General features: G+C 50.9%; 2 protein-coding genes across 7 annotated transcripts in view; both read left to right on the top strand.

Annotated features, from left to right (window-relative positions):
• ZNF592 (zinc finger protein 592) overlaps positions 1 to 9,888 on the top strand; it is a 44,801-nt gene extending 34,913 nt beyond the window's left edge. For 3 of the 5 annotated variants that reach the window (XM_065077192.1, XM_065077194.1, XM_005509245.3), the window contains 4 exons: positions 971 to 1,249; positions 2,577 to 2,689; positions 6,015 to 6,150; positions 6,900 to 9,888. In XM_065077192.1, coding sequence (XP_064933264.1) covers positions 971 to 1,249; positions 2,577 to 2,689; positions 6,015 to 6,150; positions 6,900 to 7,412 — 1,041 coding nt within the window. In that variant the 3' untranslated portion in view covers positions 7,413 to 9,888. The other 2 variants (XM_065077196.1, XM_065077195.1) reach the window with 2 other exon arrangements.
• Positions 9,889 to 9,946: 58 nt separating this feature from the next.
• Positions 9,947 to 19,034, top strand: SEC11A (SEC11 homolog A, signal peptidase complex subunit). Of its 2 annotated transcripts, XM_065077197.1 has the most exons (6): positions 9,947 to 10,082; positions 10,169 to 10,278; positions 13,506 to 13,655; positions 17,725 to 17,844; positions 18,348 to 18,405; positions 18,571 to 19,034. In XM_065077197.1, the coding sequence occupies exons 1-6, from the start codon at positions 10,032 to 10,034 to the stop codon at positions 18,619 to 18,621; spliced, it is 540 nt and encodes a 179-aa protein (XP_064933269.1). In that variant the 5' UTR covers positions 9,947 to 10,031; the 3' UTR covers positions 18,622 to 19,034. The 2 variants fall into 2 exon arrangements, with proteins under 2 accessions (XP_064933269.1, XP_064933270.1); XM_065077198.1 differs by lacking the exon at positions 13,506 to 13,655.
• Positions 19,035 to 20,287: the final 1,253 nt, after the last annotated feature.

Here is a 20,287-nt window from a genome sequence, read left to right as displayed (position 1 = left end):
AGCCGGCGATGCTGCGACGGAGCCGCGGACACCGGCCCGTCAGGTGCAGAGCGCATGGGCTGCTCGGACGGGACCTCGTGTTTTCGAGCTTGGTTGGTGTGTAACCCACAGAAAGGCTACCCAAGGCCCGGGGCCTTCGTGTGTTGAGACTTTACCCATTATTAATTATTGCGCACAATTAAACCTCTAAATTATCCTTTTCTGTGCATGCACTGGTGGTGTCCCTAGGGTAGTTTCTTGAGGTTTCTTTGGTATGTTGCTGTTTTGCTTGCTTTTGCTTTCCCACAGCTCTTAGTTTATGGATTATTTTCCTTATGTTCAATTTTCTTTGTTAAAATAACTTTTTGGGGGGGACTTTGGATTTTAGCCTGTTGAACAACCAAAGAGCCTGGAGACATATTCCTTATAAGGCTGGTTTCTGGCTTTACGCTCACTGGTATTTGTCAGGAGCCAAGTTTTGAACTCAGAAAATGTAAATAGCAATAGACGGTGTGGAATTGAAGAACATAGAGTTGGAGAAGCCAAGAGGTTGTCTCTTGCCGTCCCTTGAGCAAAGGTGAAGCAGCTTTGGAGCCCCTGAGATAACAGCAATCGTTTCATTCAGAGCTCACCAAACTCTGTGTTTTTAGAGCTTGGGCTCTTGAAATCATGACAATTAACATTTCTCTCCCATGACATCTTCCCCGTTGAACCGGAGCTCTCAGAGCTCCTCCAAAATGTTAAACAGGCAGCACCAAGGAGCTGCTACTGTCATGCAGGAAACATAAATAGAAGCTTCATGTTTCTTGGGGAAAGCGCATCAAGGGGAGATGGGAAAACCTGCGGGGGCAAGACATCAGCTCATTGTTTTGAGGGGTGGGGGGCTTGAAGTATGTATTTAAATAATAGATGTTAGTAATTGATAAATAAAGCTGTGTCATATGAATTACATGTAAATATTATGTGTGATTCTATTATTATTGTTATCCAGGGTGTTCACGGAGTCCCCCAAAATCCTGAGGAGCTCTCCAATTTCCGCCAGAAATCTGAGAAGGCGTCAAGGAACCAGGTTCATACCCCACCAAAGGAGCTGTCGGTCGCCAACGGGACTTCCCACCCCCCTGTGCCGAGGAAGGACATGAGGCTGGAAGGACACAACCCCGAATCCAAGTCCAGATTGAGAAGAACTGGTTGGATTTGCAAGGAATGTTCCCAGTGGATCCCCGATCGGGAAACCTACGTGTCCCACATGAAGAGAAACCACGGAAGGGTAAGGTCTCGGGTGAAAAGCTTTGACTGGGTAACAAGTTAGTTTTAGCAAAAGAGTTGGATAATCGTTAATATTTGGGGCAAAAAGAAGATGAGAATCTGATCACCGGCTCACTGAGGAGTGAGCTCAGGGCCTGAACAAAACCAAAATGATGTAGCCTGTTATAAGCACATGTTCTGTCCTTGCTCGCATGCTCTAAACCTGCGCACCTCATCCTCTTTGCTGTTCCTTCTTGCACTGCGTCTCATCTCAGGCTTCCTCTTCGGCTCATCGGGTGAGTGGATGGAAAGTCGTGTCTTTCCAGTTGCCAGTTCAACAGTCTGATCTCAACTACCTGCACTCAAAGTTACAGAAGGACATACGGTTCCTCGACTGATGTTTTATTGTTTGGTAGATATTGCTGCACCTAACTAGGGAAGGGCGAAAGACTCATGCGGTGCACAGAGCGACCGATCTAAGAACTGTACATCTCAATTTTGTTGCTTTGCGTTGCGTTGACCTACTTCTGTCAAGCGAATCCTTGCTCGCTGGCGGAACACAGGCCAAGGTGATGCGCACAGCCAGATTTCTTAGTCCTTTGGCATCAGGACTTCTTGTTTGATACACTGAGTCGCCCTTCTCGAGTCCCATGGGCAGAGGCTGTGGAAATCTGGATCGTGGTCTTTGATTCCTTCCAGCTTGATTGGGCAGAGCTGGATTGTCCCACTCGCTAAGTATCGAGAGAAGATGGGGGCAGGGGTGAGGGAATGCTGGATTTTCCCATTTGAGTTCTATAGAAGCAGGAAATGTGCTAAATAAGTAAGTTCAGTACATATATGTATTCATTAAACAAATCCCAGAAGATTTTAAATGGAATGCACGGAGGTTATACGAAGGGCGGCAGGAAAAGGAGGAGGCTGGTTATGGGGCAGAGCTGCGTAGGGGGACGTGGATGTCGGACGTGGATGACAAGTGGGACTGCGTGATGCTTTTTAACATCTCAGCCTTTTATTGTGCTGAATTATGAGGAGAGAAACAGGTAGTTTGGCTTGTACTTCACACCGGGGTGAATTAATTCTGCAGAGGGGCCTGTGGGGAAATGAACCCACAGGTCAAGCAGCTAATGCAATTCCTATTAAAAACAAACCGAAAAAATAATATACTTTAACTAGTCCTGGTTTTTATAAGACCAGTGCTGCTATTAGCCAAATGTTGGGCTGAGTCTAAGTGGGACCCCAAAATTCTCAGTGGGTTTTTTTGCACCTGAGAGGTGAGGTTGAGATGAAGAGCATGGGAACGTTAGAATCCGTCTCCCTGTTATTAAAGGATCTTTGTGTTCTCCTGCCAGTCTATGAAGAGATATCCCTGTCGACAGTGCGAACGCTCGTTTAACGCCTCCAACAGCCTGCGCAGACACATCCGCAATAATCACGACACAGCAAAGAAAGTTTATACTTGCTGGTACGTACCAAACACCACTTTGTTTTCAAGGACAGGCTAATCCTTCGATTTTGGAAGCGCTTTGTAACAGATCCTCTCTGCTCCTGTCCACTCCAGCCTGTAAGGTACTGAGGGAGAACGAGATGTTAAACGTGAGAGACCTGGTGGCTACAATAAGTCCTTGCTTTTGACTTTGGAAGCTTAGGGAAAGGTTTAATTTGAGATCCACAGGTGCAAATGAGATTTATGTCACGCACCCTTGCGGAACAGCCCATAGAATATTGGGCCAATCTTTGCTGCTTTGTGGTTGGTGTAGTGATGCATCACTCTTGTAGCTTCCCCATGAAAAGATGGTACAAAAGGTGACCGTGCAGACTTGTTTTCCCACCTCATTCTGAGACAGAATTACAGCACATTTGTGTTGGAAGTTTGTAGGGCTGTATGTTGGGGGATATTTTTTCGTTTAACTCAAATTTTGGTTTAATGCAAGTGTTTCTGAGGAGCGTGCTCTCACTTCGCTGCACTTAAGTTACTAAAAGCCTGTCCTGAAGAGTGCAACCCTTGTGTACTTTATTTCTTTGCATTGCCATGTGAGCCACAATAGCTTTTAGTAAATGGATAAAGTATTGGCATCAGCACTGGGGCATGACAGGAATGCATTCCTGACGCATTTTTTGGCCAGGGTGTCTAAACTTTAAATTTCTTGTATCCGAGCTCTGCTGTGGAATCTCTAGAGAGGACGAAATGTTGACTCCCAGGATGCTTCATTCTGTTTTAAGTTGGTGGGTGTTGGTCTTTGGAGTTACGTGCACGTGATTTGTATAAATCCAGTCTCTCTGAACCAGTTGTTTTCAAGGTGGAGCGTATCAGAATCAAAATGAACACAAGGCCTCGCTGGCAAGAGGGATTTCTATAGAAACACCCGAGGACTCACCAGCTTGTGCAGGCCCCAGGGTCCAGTTTATCTATGATTTTTTAGAACACACAGTTGTGGATTCCCAGCTTCACCCACAGGTCCGTGGTTGATGCTTACAGCAGAGAAGACCCTGCTAGAAATTCAAGTGAATTAGGGTTGTGTTCAGTTCTCAAGCTTGCAGTTGCTCCTTCTCGAAATCTGTTGATGAAGTCTTAATTGGGCAGCGGTTACGCCCTCTTTAATCACTCCTGAAATCACAGCGCTCTTCTTCCTTGAAATACTCATCCCAGTGTCTCCAACAGCTGCTGTTTATTTGGATCCAAGGTCTTCTCTCTGACATTCTAAAAATCTCTGTGACCATTGCTCGCAAATCACGGAATGGACTGGGTTGGAAAAGTCCTCAGAGATCATCCAGTCCAACCCTTGGTCCAACTCCAGTCCGTTCACTAGATCATGGCACTAAGTGCCATGTCCAATCTCAATTTACAAACCTCCAGGGCCGGTGAGTCCAGCACCTCCCTGGGCAGCCATTCCAATGCCTGACCACTCTCTCTGCAAAGAATTGCTTTCTCATCTCCAGCCTCAATTTCCCCTGGCAGAGTTGAAGCCCATGGCCCCTTGTCCTATTGCTGATGCCTGGGAGAAGAGACCAATTCTAGTTCTAGTTCTAGTTCTAGTAGTATTTCTAGAACTGCCCTTCAGGTAGTTCTAGAGAGTGCTGAGCTCAGCTCTAAAGCCTCCCTTCTCCTCCCATCCCTCTGAACATCTCGGCTCCTTTCTGTGCTCATCACATCTCCGCTGCTCCTTTTCTTTTCCCTCAGTTGCTGGTCTCTTTTTTTCATCCCACCAGGCAGTTTGTATCAGTCTCACCTGTTATTTCTTTCAGGGGTTTTGACGCTTTAACTCTGTCTCACCCTCTTCTCCTGGATTTCCAAGTGAGTTGGGAGGAAAATCTGCCATTTTTCTGACAACTGAGTATTTTTGTGACTCCAGGACGCTGTCTTGTAGGTGACCTCCCTCTGGCTTCTACCATTTCAAGCTGTGATTTCCCCTTCTCTGCCTTCTGCTAAATGTGTAGGGAGGGAGCGGGATGATGGTCTTGCTTGAACACCCCCTGCCAAGCTTCTCACTGAAGAAATTCAGGTTAGGAAAGCGTCTTCGCCTGCTCACATGAAAAGAATTCTAAATTAGGACAAATTGCAAAATAGTCTTATGTTTTGTGTGTTTTCTTTCATAATGCATTGTGATGAGGACTCGCTTTTATTTCCCAAGCCTTAAGTACAAACTGCCTGGCACGCCTGATTTTCAACATGTTTATTTTTGATAAATACCACTTAATAACCTCTCATCTTTCCTCCACGAGTTAGAAAAATTCCATCACGATTAAATATTGATTCATCATCTAAGAGGCTCCTGTTCAAAACCAGAAGTATTCAATGAGCACATCTACATTTTTACATCGTTACCGACTGTTGCTTAATTTCCATCTCGTTACTGGAAGATCAATAGGAATCTTCTTCCCTCCTTTCAAACGGAGTCTTTGTTGCCCAGAGACGCTTCGACTCCTCTTGGCTGCTTTTCATCCCACATTTCAGCTGCCATTTGTGTGTCTCAGAGAAGCCTCATCGCTGGGGTCGACACGGAGCTGCTGGACCGTCCCATGTCACCCAAAGGCAATTTTGGGTTTCCACGTTGCTCACAGAGACCTCTGTGTACCTCACCGTGCCACACACGGGGGGTTACGTCTCCGCAAGACCTGGCATTTATTTCCAGTAGACGTCGGTCATCGGAAGAGAAGGTTGACAGCTGGCACGTCCCCTTCATGTCTTTTGAAACATGGACCGTGCTCTCTGGCGGCTCTTGAGTCCTACCTAGTCTGACCATGAATAATTACGTATAAATGATGCGTTGTGAGGGCCTCTGCATAGATTATTGTATTAAAGTTGGAAGTTCAGCAGTTTAGTAAGGATTTTGAGTCTGTTATGATACACGTGGCCTCGTGCTGCAGGCTCCTCGGTGTTGGATGAGCCATGGGGTCCATCTCCGTGTAGGTCTCTCATCAAAGAGTGGTTTTCCCCTGTGCTTTTCCCATCGTGATTATTTATCTTGTGCTTGCATAGCATGTGTTACAGCGGGCCTGATCTCCTCTAGGCCCCGTATTTATTAAAACTGAGCACTGTAGTACAATAAGACGTGCCTTGCTTTCATTCTTATTCATCCATAATCTCTGAGCGGTTCTAGATTTCTCTCAGGGGTAATATTTTACTATTAAAATGATGATTTGCTGCACATTTTGGTCATCTAACAGTACATCACTCACCAGTGTCCGTCCCCAGCGACGCCCGTTGGTTTGGCACGTAACAAATTGTTGTTTGGATGGAAATGAACAGCTGGGCTTTAACAATTCCTTTTCCTTTTTGTATTTCCCAGGTACTGCACAGATGAACATCAGACCTTTCCTCAGCCGTTCATGCTGGAGAATCACATCAGCCTCATGCACGGCATCAAAAACCCGGACTTATCCCAGATGGCCAAAGCAAAAGTTCCAGAGAGAGACACAGCAGAAGTAACTGATATATTTTCATTGCAAAATAACCGTACCTGGCAAGTAGCTGTTCCCTGGGGGTGTCACGACGAGCCCTGGCAGATCCTTCCCCTCTTCTCAGTTCCATCCACGTTGCTTCTCTCTGGCAGCGTTAGGGCCAGAACCGAAAGTGCAGCTGAAGCTGCAGCAGTACCAGGGCAACGCCTTTTGCATTTTTCAAGACATTCTTGAACGTGCAGCCTGATATTTTACCGGCCTTTTCTCAGTCTGCTTTGTAACCAGGTCTAACGTAGGTTTGGTTTTACCCTTGTTTTGCGGCCACTCAGTTCATGAGCCTGGTACAGTTTTCCTGTTTCTCCCATGTATTTTTCTGCTAGTTACCAAAGATTTCTGTTTTAAAATACTTATTAGATCCATTACCTACAAGAACCACATTCCTCCTAAGTAGCACATTTTTCAGCAAACATAACTGTTTGGCTGCTTTTGAGTTGGTTTGGAGGACTGGCCGATTGCGCTTCATCGCTCCATTTACTTAAAAAATAGATGTGAGGTTTCGTTATCACCACAATTTATCATTCAGCTGTACCCTGGCACTGAGGGATCGCAGCCCAGACTGACTCCCCCGTTTATGCCGTAAGGGAATCTGGAGTCTCTTTGTGTAGTTTGTGTCAACAAACCAACGTGTATTCACCCTTAGGGTGTGGAATTTAGCACCGACTCTCCCATGGGCTCAAACGATAAAGTAACTTTTGAATCTTGTTTTTTTTAAGGCAAAATCTCCAAAGAAGACGGCAGCGGACGAGCTGGGTCAGGCACAGACTGTTGCGGGTTCGGACGCGCCGCCGGCCAAAAAACTGAAAGCGCACTGGAAATGCGCGAAATGCGGCTTTGCCACCGACGTCAGCGCCGAGTTTCAGGAACACATCCCGCGGCACAAGACAGACAGCTCCACCTACCAGTGCTTGTTCTGTGGCTTGTGCTACACCTCGCACATCTCCCTCAACAGACACCTCTTCATCGTGCATAAAGTAAAAGATGAGGAGGAGGAGGAGGAGGAGGATGAAGAGGAGGAGGAAGACGAAAGGCAGAAGTTACAAAGGGAGAGGGGTGAGAACGGACACAAGGGGTACAATGGCGAGACGAACACTACGGCGGAAGAAGAAAACCCGAAATGCAAAGAGTGCAAAAGTGACTCAGCTCTTTGTGAGCACAGTCAGACGTGCGGCGTGGAGGGGCCCAACAGCACCTCGCAGAACAATCATTTGAAGTCTCTTAAGACTTAAAAACAAAAAAGAACCCCTTTTGGTTGGTCGGGGGGGTTTTGTTGGGGGGTTTTTACTCAAAAGACGGGGTGGGGATGGGGCGAATCTTTGAAATATTCTGTTGATTTCTTGGGGTGGACACAGCCTTCCGTTAACTTCTATTTGTAAGGGAAATTTAAAAAAGGAAAAAACAAAACCAAGCCAACCAAACCCTGCCATTGCATCCTAAGCGCTACCTCTCTGCCAGCCCAGAGAGGTGAAAAGGGAAAGCAGGGCGAGAATCCTCGCTGGAGCTCGTGCAGCTCCTGAGGATGGAGGAGCACTTTCTGCAGCTGCCGTTCCCCTCGGACGAGCTCTGTTCCTCCGCGCGCCGCCTCAGCCCTGCCCGGGGCCCGGCCTCGCCTTCCCCGTCTCGCTTTCTTTCTCCTGTTTATGGCTTTCCTCTCTTCCCATCCTGTCTTTGTTTTATTCATTTTCACTCGTGACACCGTCTCAGCAAAACTCGCTTGTCTGGACCGTGCTGGCCCATCCGGGGGCTCCTGCGTGACACGGGATGGGTTCGAGCTGCGAGCTGTGCTCATTTTTGTTTAATTGCCCAAATAACCACCTTGTTCTCCAAAAGGCAATTTAATGAAATATCTTGGACATGAATCATCCTGAAAGAGCATTTTGTAGCCCCCATCCTCTCAGGTGAGCACAGCTCAAAGCCGCGTGTCGGTGGGGCTGTGCTGCTGGACGCCGTCCCGGGGTGGGCAGAGCCGGGGGGCAGGTTGGCACCATCCCCGGAAGGGGAAAACATCTCCCGTCCCATCCGTGGTGCTGGCTGGAGCCAAACCATCACTGACCGTGTCGGCCGGTGTCAGAGCTCCCCGGCGGATGGGTATTGAGCTGCTGTGGTGAGGAGGGGAGCGTGGCCGCTGAGAGCATGGCGGGAGCTGCCATCCTGCAGCACCGTGAGGGCTGGAGTTCCGTCACCAGGGCTGGCGTCTGGCGGGAGCTCCGGTGTCCATCACAAGGGCATTTGGTTGGGACCTCTGGTGTCCATCACAAGAGCATTAGTTCCATCAGGAGCTCCACTGTCTGTCAGGAGCTCTGGTGTCCATCACGAGGGTGTTTGGTCAGGAGCTCTGGTGTCCATTGCAAGCTCTGGTGTTGATCGCGAGGGTGTTTAGTTGGGAGCCCTGGTCTCTCAGGAGCTCTGGTGCCCATCATGACGGCATTTGGTCAGGAACTCTGGTCTCTTGGGAGCTCTGGTCTCTCAGGAGCTCTGGTGTCCATCACGAGGCTGCTTGTTCCGTTGGGAGCTCCGGTGTCTGTCGGGAACTCTGGTGTCCATCACAAGGGCATTTGGTCAGGAGCTCTGGTGTCTCAGGAGCTCTGCTGTCCATCACAAGCTCTGGTGTCTCAGGAGCTCGTGTCCATCACACGCTCTGGTGTCCATCACAAGCTCTGCTGTCCATCACACGCTCTGGTGTCTCAGGAGCTCGTGTCCGTCACAAGCTCTGGTGCCCATCACATACTCTGGTGTCCATTGCATGCTCTGGTGTCCATCACAAGGTCTGGTGTCTCAGGAGCTCGTGTCCATCACACGCTCTGGTGTCTCAGGAGCTCGTGTCCGTCACAAGCTCTGGTGCCCATTGCACGCTCTGGTGTCCATCTCACGCTCTGGTGTCCATCACATGCTCTGGTCTCAGGAGCCTGTGTCCATCACATGCTCTGCTGTCCATCACAAGCTCTGGTGTCTCAGGAGCTCTGGTGCCCATCACAAGCTCTGATGTCCATCACAAGCTCTGGTGTCCATCACACGCTCTGGTGTCCATCACATGCTCTGGTGTCTCAGGAGCTCGTGTCCATCACACGCTCTGGTGTCCATCACATGCTCTGGTGTCTCAGGAGCTCTGGTGCCCATCACAAGCTCTGATGTCCATCACAAGCTCTGGTGTCCATCACACGCTCTGGTGTCCATCACATGCTCTGGTTTCTCAGGAGCTCGTGTCCATCACAAACTCTGATGTCCACCGCACGCTCTGGTGCCCACCGCACGCTCTGGCGCTGGTTCCGTCAGCTCTCCCGCGCGGCTCAGCGTGACTCCTGCCCTGGGAGCCGTTTCTTTCCGTGTGGTCACACTGACTCTTTCCTCGCTCACTCCCCCGTCTCACTCCTGCTTTGTGTAATATAATTATCTCCTCCGCCATTATTTTTATTACGTTGAGCCAGAACCCTGCTCGTTATTGTTTACTATGACGATGTTTAACTAATTTAAGAACTATTTATCTTGTCGCATTCGGCCCGCTCACCTCCTCGACGTGTTTTGATACGAACACTTTGGACTCTTTGTACTTTTGATACCTGCGGGCGGCCCAGGCCTGCCCGAGCGCGCAGGGCAGGCCGCAGGGGCCGCTCCCGAGCCGTCACGTCTCTATTTACCCCGCAGCGGCGTCTGTGCCTTTGCTCTGATGTTTACTTCGAAGTATCGCCAATAAACGCATCCACGGTGCCGGCCTGGGCCTCGTTCTTCCCTCGGGCCGCCGTGGCCGCCGCCCTCGGGGGGTGCGGGCGGAAGCGGCGGTGACGCGGGCGGCAGCGGCGCCGGAAGCGGAAGCGCGGCCGGGCGGGCGGGCGGTGGTGGCGGCGCCGGCGATGCTGTCGCTGGATTTTCTGGACGATGTTCGGCGCATGAACAAGCGGCAGGTGCCGGAGGGACCGGGGGGCGCGGGGAGGGGCCGTGCTTGGCGGGGGTCGGGCCGGGCGTGCCCCGGTTCCTGACCCCCCCGCAGCTGTACTACCAGGTGCTGAACTTCGGGATGATCGTCTCGTCCGCGCTCATGATCTGGAAGGGGCTGATGGTGGTGACGGGCAGCGAGAGCCCCATCGTTGTGGTGCTGAGGTAAATCCCGCCCCGGGGGCGCGTGGGGGCTCGTTCGGGAGCGGGGCCCGAACCGAGGGGCTTCCCGGCCATGGGGTGAGAGCCCCGGGGCTGCGGCGGGACAGGGACAGGGACAGGCGGGGAACGAGGGGAGCGGGGCCACCCCGGGGGTTCGCTGGTTTAGCGCCTGCTGCTCAGCTAGCGGGTTATGTTTTAATATTAGTGCGATCTGCAGAGATCTCTCTACACCAGCATCGTCACACTGTGCTTGATCCGCTGTACATGTCTCTGCTCCCAAGGAACAGGCAATGGGACGAGAGGAAATGGCATCAGGTTGCGCCAGGGAAGGTTGAGGTTGGATCTGGGGAACAATTGGTGACATTATTAATATATATATAAAGGGGGAGTGTCAGGAGGATGGAGCCAGGCTCTTCTGGTGACAACCAGTGACAGGACAAGGGGCAATGGGTGCAAACTGGAACACAGGAGGTTCCACTGAAATCTGAGAAGAAACTTGTTTGGGGTGAGGGTGGCAGAGCCTGGCCCAGGCTGCCCAGGGGGTTGTGGAGTCTCCTTCTGTGCAGACATTCCAACCCGCCTGGACACCTTCCTGTGTAACCTCATCTGGGTGTTCCTGCTCCATGGGGTGATTGCACCAGATGGGCTTTCCAGGGCCCTTCCAACCCCTGACATTCTGGGGTTCTGTGAATTTCTTCCCCAAAGGGCTGTGGGGCATTGAACAGGCTGCCCAGGGCAGTGGTGGAGTCACCATCCCTGGAGGGGTTTAAAAGGCATTTAGACGAGGTTCTTAGTGACAAGCAGTCTTGTAATCAAAGTGTCTTTGATTTGGGGTCAGGGCTGGTTGCTCTCCCCATCTGGCACCTTCTATCCCCTCAGTAGATCTTTCACTTACACATTCTGTCGCCCTGTCTGAGCTGGAAATCCCACAGCCTGGTTTCCACCACCAGTTCCATTTATTACACAAGATTCTTCCTGGAAAGGGCTGTGGGGCATTGGAACAGGCTGCCCGGGGCAGTGCTGGAGTCACCATCCCTGGAGGGTTGAACAGGTGGAGATGAGGTTCTCAGGACATGGGGCAGTGCCAGGGGTGGGTTATGGTTGGACTCCATGATCTTGAGGTCCTGTTCCAACCAAAATGATTCAGTGAGGCTGCTGGGCGCATGTAACAATAGCATCTGTCAGCTGCCTGGAGTGTACCTGAGAGGTGGCCCTGAGGGAGGAAACAAGAGGAGAAAGGACTTCAAAGGAATATGGTGAGAGCGCAACGCAGGCATTTCTGGATCGTAGCAAACCCCTTGAAGAAATGCTCAGCCACAGCTCTGAGCGGGAGAGGTTTGCCAAAGGCAAGTCTTGAAACACAGAGCCTGGCAGAAGCGACGAGCCCCTCGTTTGGGGGTCATCCCTGTGTCAATGCAATGTTTGTGGCAGAGCTCGTCTTCTCAGGGCAGTGCTGGAGTCACCATCCCCGGAGAGCTTTAAAAGACATAGAGATGAGGTTCTCAGGGACATGGGTTAGTCTGAGAGTTAGATTATGGTTGGATTCGATGATCTTGAGGGTCTTTTCTAACCCAAATGATTCTCCTTAAGGTCAATGGCACCTCCCACAGTGGCAGCTGCGGCAGCAGAACACAGCGGCACCTCCTGCCCTGCCCGCCTGTCGCTGCTGCTGCCCGAATAGTTGTCTGGTGGGATGACTCTTGGTCAGCAAAGAGGAACCTGAAATCTTTGAGCTGCCAGAGAATAAACTCGTATAGTGAAAAGTGTATTTTAAATGGGAACTGGCCGCAGCGAACTCTATTATGTATTATGTTGCATCCTTAAAAGGATCCACTAATGCTGCTTCTGCAACTGTTTGGTTTTTTTCCTGGCCTTCTGGTGAGCTGTAGCGTGACCAGGAAAAGGGGAACTTCAGCTGTACCCTTTTATAGAAGGGCTATTCCCCTGTAACTGGATGTGATAAAACATGTTTCATGTGTTGCCCTCAGGGAAGCGCTGTGCAGGAGGCAGCACCTGTGTCCCCCCATCCTCCTGCCCGAGACCAGTTCACAGAACCACAGAGTGTCAGGGGCTGGAAGGGCCCTGGAAAGCTCATCCAGTGCAATCCCCCCATGGAGCAGGAACACCCAGATGAGGTTACACAGGAAGGTGTCCAGGCGGGTTGGAATGTCTGCACAGAAGGAGACTCCACAACCCCCCTGGGCAGCCTGGGCCAGGCTCTGCCACCCTCACCCCAAACAAGTTTCTTCTCAGATTTCAGTGGAACCTCCTGTGTTCCAGTTTGCACCCATTGCCCCTTGTCCTGTCACTGGTTGTCACCAGAAGAGCCTGGCTCCATCCTCCTGACACTCCCCCTTTCCATATTGATCCCCAGGAATGAGTCCCCCCTCAGTCTCCTCTTGTCCAGCTCCAGAGCCCCAGCTCCCTCAGCCTTTCCTCACACGGGAGATGCTCCACTCCCTCCAGCATCTTGGTGGCTGCGCTGGACTCTCTGCAGCAGTTCCCTGTCCTGCTGGAACTGAGGGGCCACAGCTGGACACAATATTCCAGGTGTGGTCTCTCCAGGGCAGAGCAGAGGGGCAGGAGAACCTCTCTGACCTACTAACCAACCAACCTGCGGCCGCAGTTGTGGGGCAGCCACTGGACGCTGGTGTGGACACCATGTGGGGCCTTGTCTGTGTCTTTTTACATCGGTGTTAATTACCGTATGTCATTTAACAAAGCTCCGTCCTGATGGGGCTGTGAAGTCCAGGGCAGCAGGGAGCAAGACGGGGCCTTTGGGTCCCATCCCTGCTGCAGCGATGGGATCTCCTGTGCTGAATAGCAGCTGTCTCGAGATAAAACACAAATATATGCGGTGCTGAAAGTTCATCATTTTGTCTTCTACTGCATTATTTATTCAGAATTAAGAAGGTTAAGTATTTCGTAACAATTGCCATTTACAAGACAGGAGAAAAAGAACTTGAATAGTGGTGCCTGAAATGAGATAGTTAAGCAAAGCGATGAATCACAGTAACACATTTTTAGCGCATCTGTCTGTCTGTTCCAGATGGGAATACAAGAGCCCTGTGTGTTTTCAGCGCTTTGTTCGTGAGGATGATCTATCTACCTGCAAAAAATTAAAGATAAAAAATAAATGACAAAAGTTTTGCACCACTGCGGTGCTGCCAGCGTAGCCCTACCGACTGAGTGTTGAAATCTTGTTGAACCGCTCCTCTTCTCTTTTGCAGCGGAAGCATGGAGCCCGCGTTTCACAGGGGAGACCTGCTGTTCCTCACGAACCGAATCGAAGATCCCATCAGAGTGGGAGAAATCGTCGTCTTTAGGATAGAAGGACGGGAAATTCCCATAGTCCATCGTGTCCTGAAAATTCATGAGAAGTATGTGGAGAACTGGGCGGGGGTTGTAGTGCAGATGTTGAGCTAAATTGTATTTTTCCTCGTCTCGTTGGGTAAACGAATGGGTGGGATGTCAGTAACAGGTGTGCAGGTGCTGTAGGAAGTGACGCAGAAGTTTCAGACACACAGAATCTGCCCTCCTGGGCTTATGTGTGAGGATCACCCAGCTGAATGCGCAAAGTGGGGAGTCTGTGCCAGAATCCTGGGCTCCCCACACCACTGAATGTCTCCGGTGCCATCGTTTCCATCCCAAGCTGCTGCATCGTGTTGCTGTGTTGTCCCTTGGAGCTATGGCTGTATTTGTGTGTGTGAAGTGGGTTTTGTTGGTAGAGGTAGAACTTACGGAGAAGGTGTTTTGTGTGTAGCATGTGTTATTTTTAAAGTTGTCTTTATGGTTCTGGTCTCATGCAGAGGCAGAGTGTTCATAGAATCACAGAATCACTTTGGTTGGAAGAGACCCTTAAGATCATCGAGTCCAACCATAACCCACCCCTGGCACTGCCCCATGTCCTGAGAACCTCATCTCCGTCTGTCCAACCCCCCAGGGATGGCGACTCCAGCACTGCCCTGGGCAGCCTGTTCCAATGCCCCACAGCCCTTTGGGGAAGAAATTGTTCCCCAGATCCAATCTAAATGTTCCCTGGCACAACCTGAGGCCGTTTCTCCTCTTCCTAGGCCACTTGAGGCCATTTCCTTGTTCCTTTTCTTCTCTGTCAGAAGTTTTGTGCTGTTTTATGCGCTGTGCTCTCCACGTACTGTCGGTTCTCTTACATTTCACAGGTTGCATGTCTGACGTGCAGCCGCTTGGGTTTGATTGCTGAACGGGGCTTCATTTTCCAAGCAAAGCTTCTTCTGGAGCCATGAGCCTTCCTGGTTGGAGAATCCCAGACTGATGGGGGCTGCAGGGACCTCTGTAGATCCCGCAGACTAACGCAGGGTCACAGAGCAGATCACACAGGATCCCAGGCGGGCTTGGATGTCTCAGAGCAGGAGACTCCACACCCGCTCTGGGCAGCCTGGGCCAGGCTCTGGCACCTCCCAGCAAACAAGTTTCTCCTCCTGTTCACATGGAGCCTCCTGTGTTTCAGTCTGTGCCCGTTGCCCCTCACCCTGGCGTTGGGCACCACTGAACAGAGTCTGCTCCATCCTCTGACACTGAGACATTGATCAGTTCCCTCTCAGCTTCTCTTCTCCAGCTCAACAGCCCCAGCTCACTCAGTGTCTCCTCATCACAAAGATGCTCCAGACACCTCAGCATCTTTGTAGCTCTCGCTGGACTCTCTCCAGTAATTCCTTGTCCTTCTTAAACCAGACACAACACTCAAAACACAGTCTGGGGGGACACGTGCCAGCCCCATGAGGCGTTTGAGCCAAAACTAAATCTTGAACTGAATCCCTGTTCTTCAAGGCAGCTCTGAGAGCGCAACAGCATTTGTAGCAGCCACAGCTGTTGGGACATGGAGACCATGGTCTCCATGGCCCAAGGTCAAGGTGGAGCACCTTTGTGGGCATCAGCAGTGCAGCAGAAGCCCCGTCTGTGTGAGCGGCACAGGGTGGCCCAGCAGGTTGTTTGCTGTTCAGGTGTGTTCTGCACCCAAAACTTTGACCAGCGTCAGTTCCTTGAGACCACTAATTTAAAAAGAAGTTCGATAGGTGTGGTGACTTTGCTATCTGACGCTGCACGTGCGCTTTTGGTGGTGTGTCAGGAGCTCTTTTAAGTAAAACGCTGCTTTCCATCTCCCGTGTTGTTCCAGTGCTGCTGTGGGGCTGATTATTGAAGAGCCGGGGTCTCCGCTCTCAGCCGGTGTACGGCAAGGAGAAGCACAAATGTGCATTTGGTGTGGCAGTTGGTCTCCAAATATTACCCACCCTTCTTATTTTGCCTCTGCAGGAGGTATTAAGGATCCAGCACATTTTTTTAATATAACAGGACCATAGTGCCAATCCTAGATTCTCTGGTATTTTAGGTTTCATTTAAATGAAACAACCAAACACATCTTTACGTTACGAAAGATACAACTGAAAAACCTGTACTGTGACCTGAGGTGAGGCGCTGAAGGTATCGGACTCTGCGGTGTCGGCTGCTTCGTTTGTTTCTTTTTCATTCACTATTTAAAGAATATTCTTCTGGTACTGGTTTGGAATTCAGGAGTGTCCTCTGAGTGGCTGGAGATTCCCGTTTCTTCCTGTAGTTACGGAATGAATAGGAAAACTGTGAAAAGTCTCCGCAAAAGCCGGCAGGAGTGTCAAAGTGCAGGAAAACTGAAATCCTGTTCTTCAGGGTTTTGTGGTAACTCAGAATCACCCAGAATCACAAAATAATGTGAGGGATTGTAAGTGCCCTGGAAAGCTCATGCAGTGCAATCCCCCCATGGAGCAGGAACACCCAGATGAGGTTACACAGGAAGGTGTCCAGGCGGGTTGGAATGTCTGCACAGAAGGAGACTCCACAACCCCCCTGGGCAGCCTGGGCCAGGCTCTGCCACCCTCACCCCAAACAAGTTTCTTCTCAGATTTCAGTGGAACCTCCTGTGTTCCAGTTTGCACCCATTGCCCCTTGTCCTGTCACTGGTTGTCACCAGAAGAGCCTGGCTCCATCCTCCTGACACTCCCCCTTTCCATATTGATCCCCAGGAATGAGTCCCCCCTCAGTGTCCTCTTGTCCAGCTCCAGAGCCCCAGCTCCCTCAGCCTTTCCTCACACGGGAGATGCTCCACTCCCTTAATCACATCAGTATCGTTCCAGTGAGACAATGGTTTTTCCTCGCTAGCCTGTGTGCAGAAGGAAATTGAGCTCATTCTTTATCGCTAAACGGAGTCTGCGCTCAAACTGTGCCCAGTGGTGCTGGTGCCGGGAGCTGGAGCTGCTCCTGGAGCTGGTGCCTCCAGCATCATCTGCGGGCTGAACCCGTGTTATCAGGACCGGCAGCATCTGCCAGACTGTCCCTGAGCTCCCAGGGTGCTGGTTGTTCCCACACTGGACAAAATGTGCTTTGAAGAAAGATCTGGTCTTAAAAAAGGGATTTTTTTCCCCCTTTTTTCCTTTTATTTCATTCTCTCCCCCCTTCTGTTTTTCTCTTTTCTCTCCTTTTTTACCCCTCTTTTCTCTTTTCTTTTTCCTTTTTAATTTTCCCCCTTTTGCCCCTTTTTCTCCCTCCCCCCCCTTTCCCCCCCTTTTCCCCCCCTTTTTCCGCCTTTTCCCCTGGTTTTCCCCCGTTTATCCCCCGTTTTCCCCCTATTCACCCTTTTCCCCCCCTTTCCCCCCACTTCACCCTTCTCCCCCCCTTTTCCCCCCTTTTCTCCCATTTTCCCCCTTTTTCCCCCTTTCCCCCCCTTTCCCCTGTTTTCCCCCCTTCTCCCCCCGCTTCCCCTTTTTCCACACCTTTTACCCCTCTTTCCCCCTTTTTCCCTTCTCCCCTTTCCCTCCCCTTTGTTTCCCCCTCTGCTTCCCCCCCCGGCTTCCCTGTTCCCCCCATCACTCCCCCTTCGCTCCTTCCCTCCATTCCCCCCCTTTTTCCCGTTTCCTCTGCCCCAGGATCCTGTTGCTGGCAAACTCACTAACTCATCTCACAACAAATTAAAGACGGCACGTAGCAATCATTTCCCCGCTCTCCACAAATGATTTTGAGCGCAAATCCTCAGTCCTTTATTAATAGCCTCCTCCTTTTCCTTTCTCACACTGGTCGCTTCTTGAACTGATACCATTTTTTGGCATCCGAACCATGCTCTGGGGGAGCCGGGATCCGGTTCACCACCGTTAGTTCTGCACGGCACCTCGTCTGTCGTGAATTAACCCGTTACCGCCGCGTCTCATTTGCTGCCGTCTGGGTGTTGCGTTGGAAGAGGCAGCAAAAGCTGTTTGGTTGTTGCTGTCTGTGCCATTTCTGTTGGACAACTGTTGTATCTCCATCAGTTCCGCCTTTTCCAGGCTGCAGAGTCCTGTAGCGCACGTTTGCTTCTAATATCTTAGTGTTAGTCTCAACACGCTCGTTCCAGAACAGCTTTAATTAAGTTCCTGTTCCCTGCCTTACCGGCTGTCTTGTCTTTGCCAGGCAAAACGGTGACATCAAATTTCTGACGAAGGGAGACAATAACGCCGTGGATGACCGAGGGCTGTACAAACGGGGGCAGCACTGGTTGGAGAAAAAGGACGTCGTGGGACGAGCGAGAGGGTAAGTGACGGTGAAAAAGCTGCGGCTTCTCACGCTGCCCTCCCCCAACGCCGTCTGTTAATCCTCTGGATCTCTCCCTGCGCGAAAGGTTTCAAAAAGTACTGCGGGGAGTTAAAAAACAAAGACCGCTCAGTTCTGAGCTTGGCTTAAGCGAAGGCATCAAGCTGTGAGCTGAGCCCGGGGCTCCGCTGCCGGGCGCACAGCAGTGCGAGGGCAGCGCACGCTCGGGCGTGATCGGAATGTCCATCGAAATCGTTCTGCGAGGCACCGGCTTTGCTGGGAGGCGAGGTCTGAAAAAGGCCGAGGCTCAAACACTCTCTGGGGCTGTTTGTGGCTCGTTCCGCGCGGCCACGGCCACCCTGCTCGGGGAAGGACGTTCCGAGCCTGTCAACCATCACCCTCGCGTGCTCGAGCGGCTTTTCCTTGGCACACAAACCAGCGCGGGGCTTCCCCGCCTGCGCCCTCCGACCCTGTTTGATGCCATAAAACCTCTTCTCTTGTAGATTTGTGCCCTACATTGGAATAGTGACTATCTTAATGAACGATTATCCGAAATTCAAGGTAAGAGCTCTTTCATTCTCCGCCTGCTTCTCCCACCCCAGCTGAAATTCCTTCTTGAGAACCTTATACGCACGGGCAGAACCAATTGCCCTGCGTGTTTGCTGCCGCTGCTGCATCTTTAGATGTGGGTGTGCGCTCTTGTGTCTTCTCTTCTTTCTCCTACAGTACGCAGTCCTCTTTTTACTGGGTTTATTTGTGCTGGTCCATCGAGAGTAGCCTCTTGCACTGAAACACAAGCTGAACGTGCCAAGGATTTTTTTAGATGAACGTTTGAAGTAGATGATGGTCCGGCGTGCCGGGAGGAAGAAGAAAACATGCATTTCAAAGCTGCTTGCCAGTTTGGGTTTGTCTTGTTTTTTACTGCGCAAGGGCGGATGTTTGTCACAGTATTTCCAATGGTTTGTCACATTTTAGCATTTTTAGTGAGTTTTTATATTAAAAATTTAAGCCAAACCGTTCAGTGTTTGTACTTTGGAGCTGAGCTTCCTCTCCAAGTGCCTGCAGGACCGTGTCCTCCGCGTCGGGCGAGCGCGGCCGCTCGGGCGCTGCCCGCGCTGTCACACCGCGAGCCGCGGACGCGATGTTTGTTCCAATTCCCATTTGGAATAAAGGTTTTTCATCTCGCCCGACGTGAGCCCTGGCATGTTCTTCGTTATCGCTGCCGAGGGCAGCCCCGTCGCCCGCTTCCCCGGGGGGTACGTGCGCTTTGCTGCTGTGGACGCTCCTAGAGCTAGGCAAACTCACTCGGCCTCTTTACAGAGCAACAGCGGCTGCTCCTCTTGCTGCTTTTTGGAGACTGAGCGGTTCCCGAGCTGTAGATCCGCTCAATATCGTACTGAAATCATTTAAACACCGCGAGGTGTTCTGTGCTCAAGGTGGCAAAGGATTATTTTGCACATGAGCTGTCACTGCGGCCCTGGGTAACAGAATTGGGGTGGGAAATACCTGTAGCTATAGCTAATACCTATAGCTAGTACCTATAGCTATTTGGCAGGGTTAACAGCTCTCCTCAATCTTGCAGAATCCTCAGACAGTTCAAACGTACAGAGTGTGACTTCAGGTGCATTTCACTGTGTCCTCTATTCCCTCGTGTTCGTGGCTGCTCCAGGGTCGCACAGTTTAACCGGGGGGTTTGTTCTCAGCGTAGGATGAAGGAAAACAAATCATCTTATATTTGGGATGCTGCAAAAAGTCTCTGAGCAGGTCCAGCCCGTGGCGCTAGGGGCCTGAGGGTCTTGGAGTAATCATCACTTAGTAATAAAAAATGAGGATAAAATCCCTACCTCCCACTCCCAGTGCTGGAGCCCTTGAGATGAGGATTTGGATGCAGAATTTCTCCAACACGAACGGGGTGTTTTGTTAAAAGCCGAACCTGGGCAGCAGCGAGGGAACACAAAATCTCCCTTTGGGAGCTGCTGTCGCAGCTTTTCCACCTTTGCAGGACACGCTGAGCCCAGGTCTGTTCTCAGCTTTGCCTTGAGCTTCAACTCCTTCGGAGCTTAAATCGGTTTTTAACTTGGGACTGAGCCGAGCTCTTCTGAAATGTGCTGATCAACACCTCTCGGTGCAAACTCGCCCAGAGCTGTTGCTGTTCTCCCCGTCCTCTCACTTTCACACCTTTTGCGAAAACCTGAGCGTGCAGCAGCTGTGTTACTGTCGCTGAGTCAATTTGACATAAAAAAAGGCTGAAACACAAAGGATTTCTGATGGTAGGGGATTCAAGGATTAGCTCTTAAAGGGCACCTGCAGAAACCCCGGTTCTGAGAGAAAAGAAATGGTCGTTTTTGAGATGTGGGGAATAACGTGCCCATCCTGCTTGTGGCAGGAGGGTGTTACTGGGTGGCCACTCTCTTCTGCATTTGCAAATGCTTTAAGGACAGAA

The sequence above is a fragment of the Columba livia genome, chromosome 11 (assembly GCF_036013475.1).
Source record: "Columba livia isolate bColLiv1 breed racing homer chromosome 11, bColLiv1.pat.W.v2, whole genome shotgun sequence".
Classification (NCBI taxonomy): Eukaryota; Metazoa; Chordata; class Aves; order Columbiformes; family Columbidae; genus Columba; species Columba livia.
The sequence above is the reverse complement of the archived record's forward strand: the minus strand, read 5'-3'. Positions and strand labels throughout refer to the sequence as shown.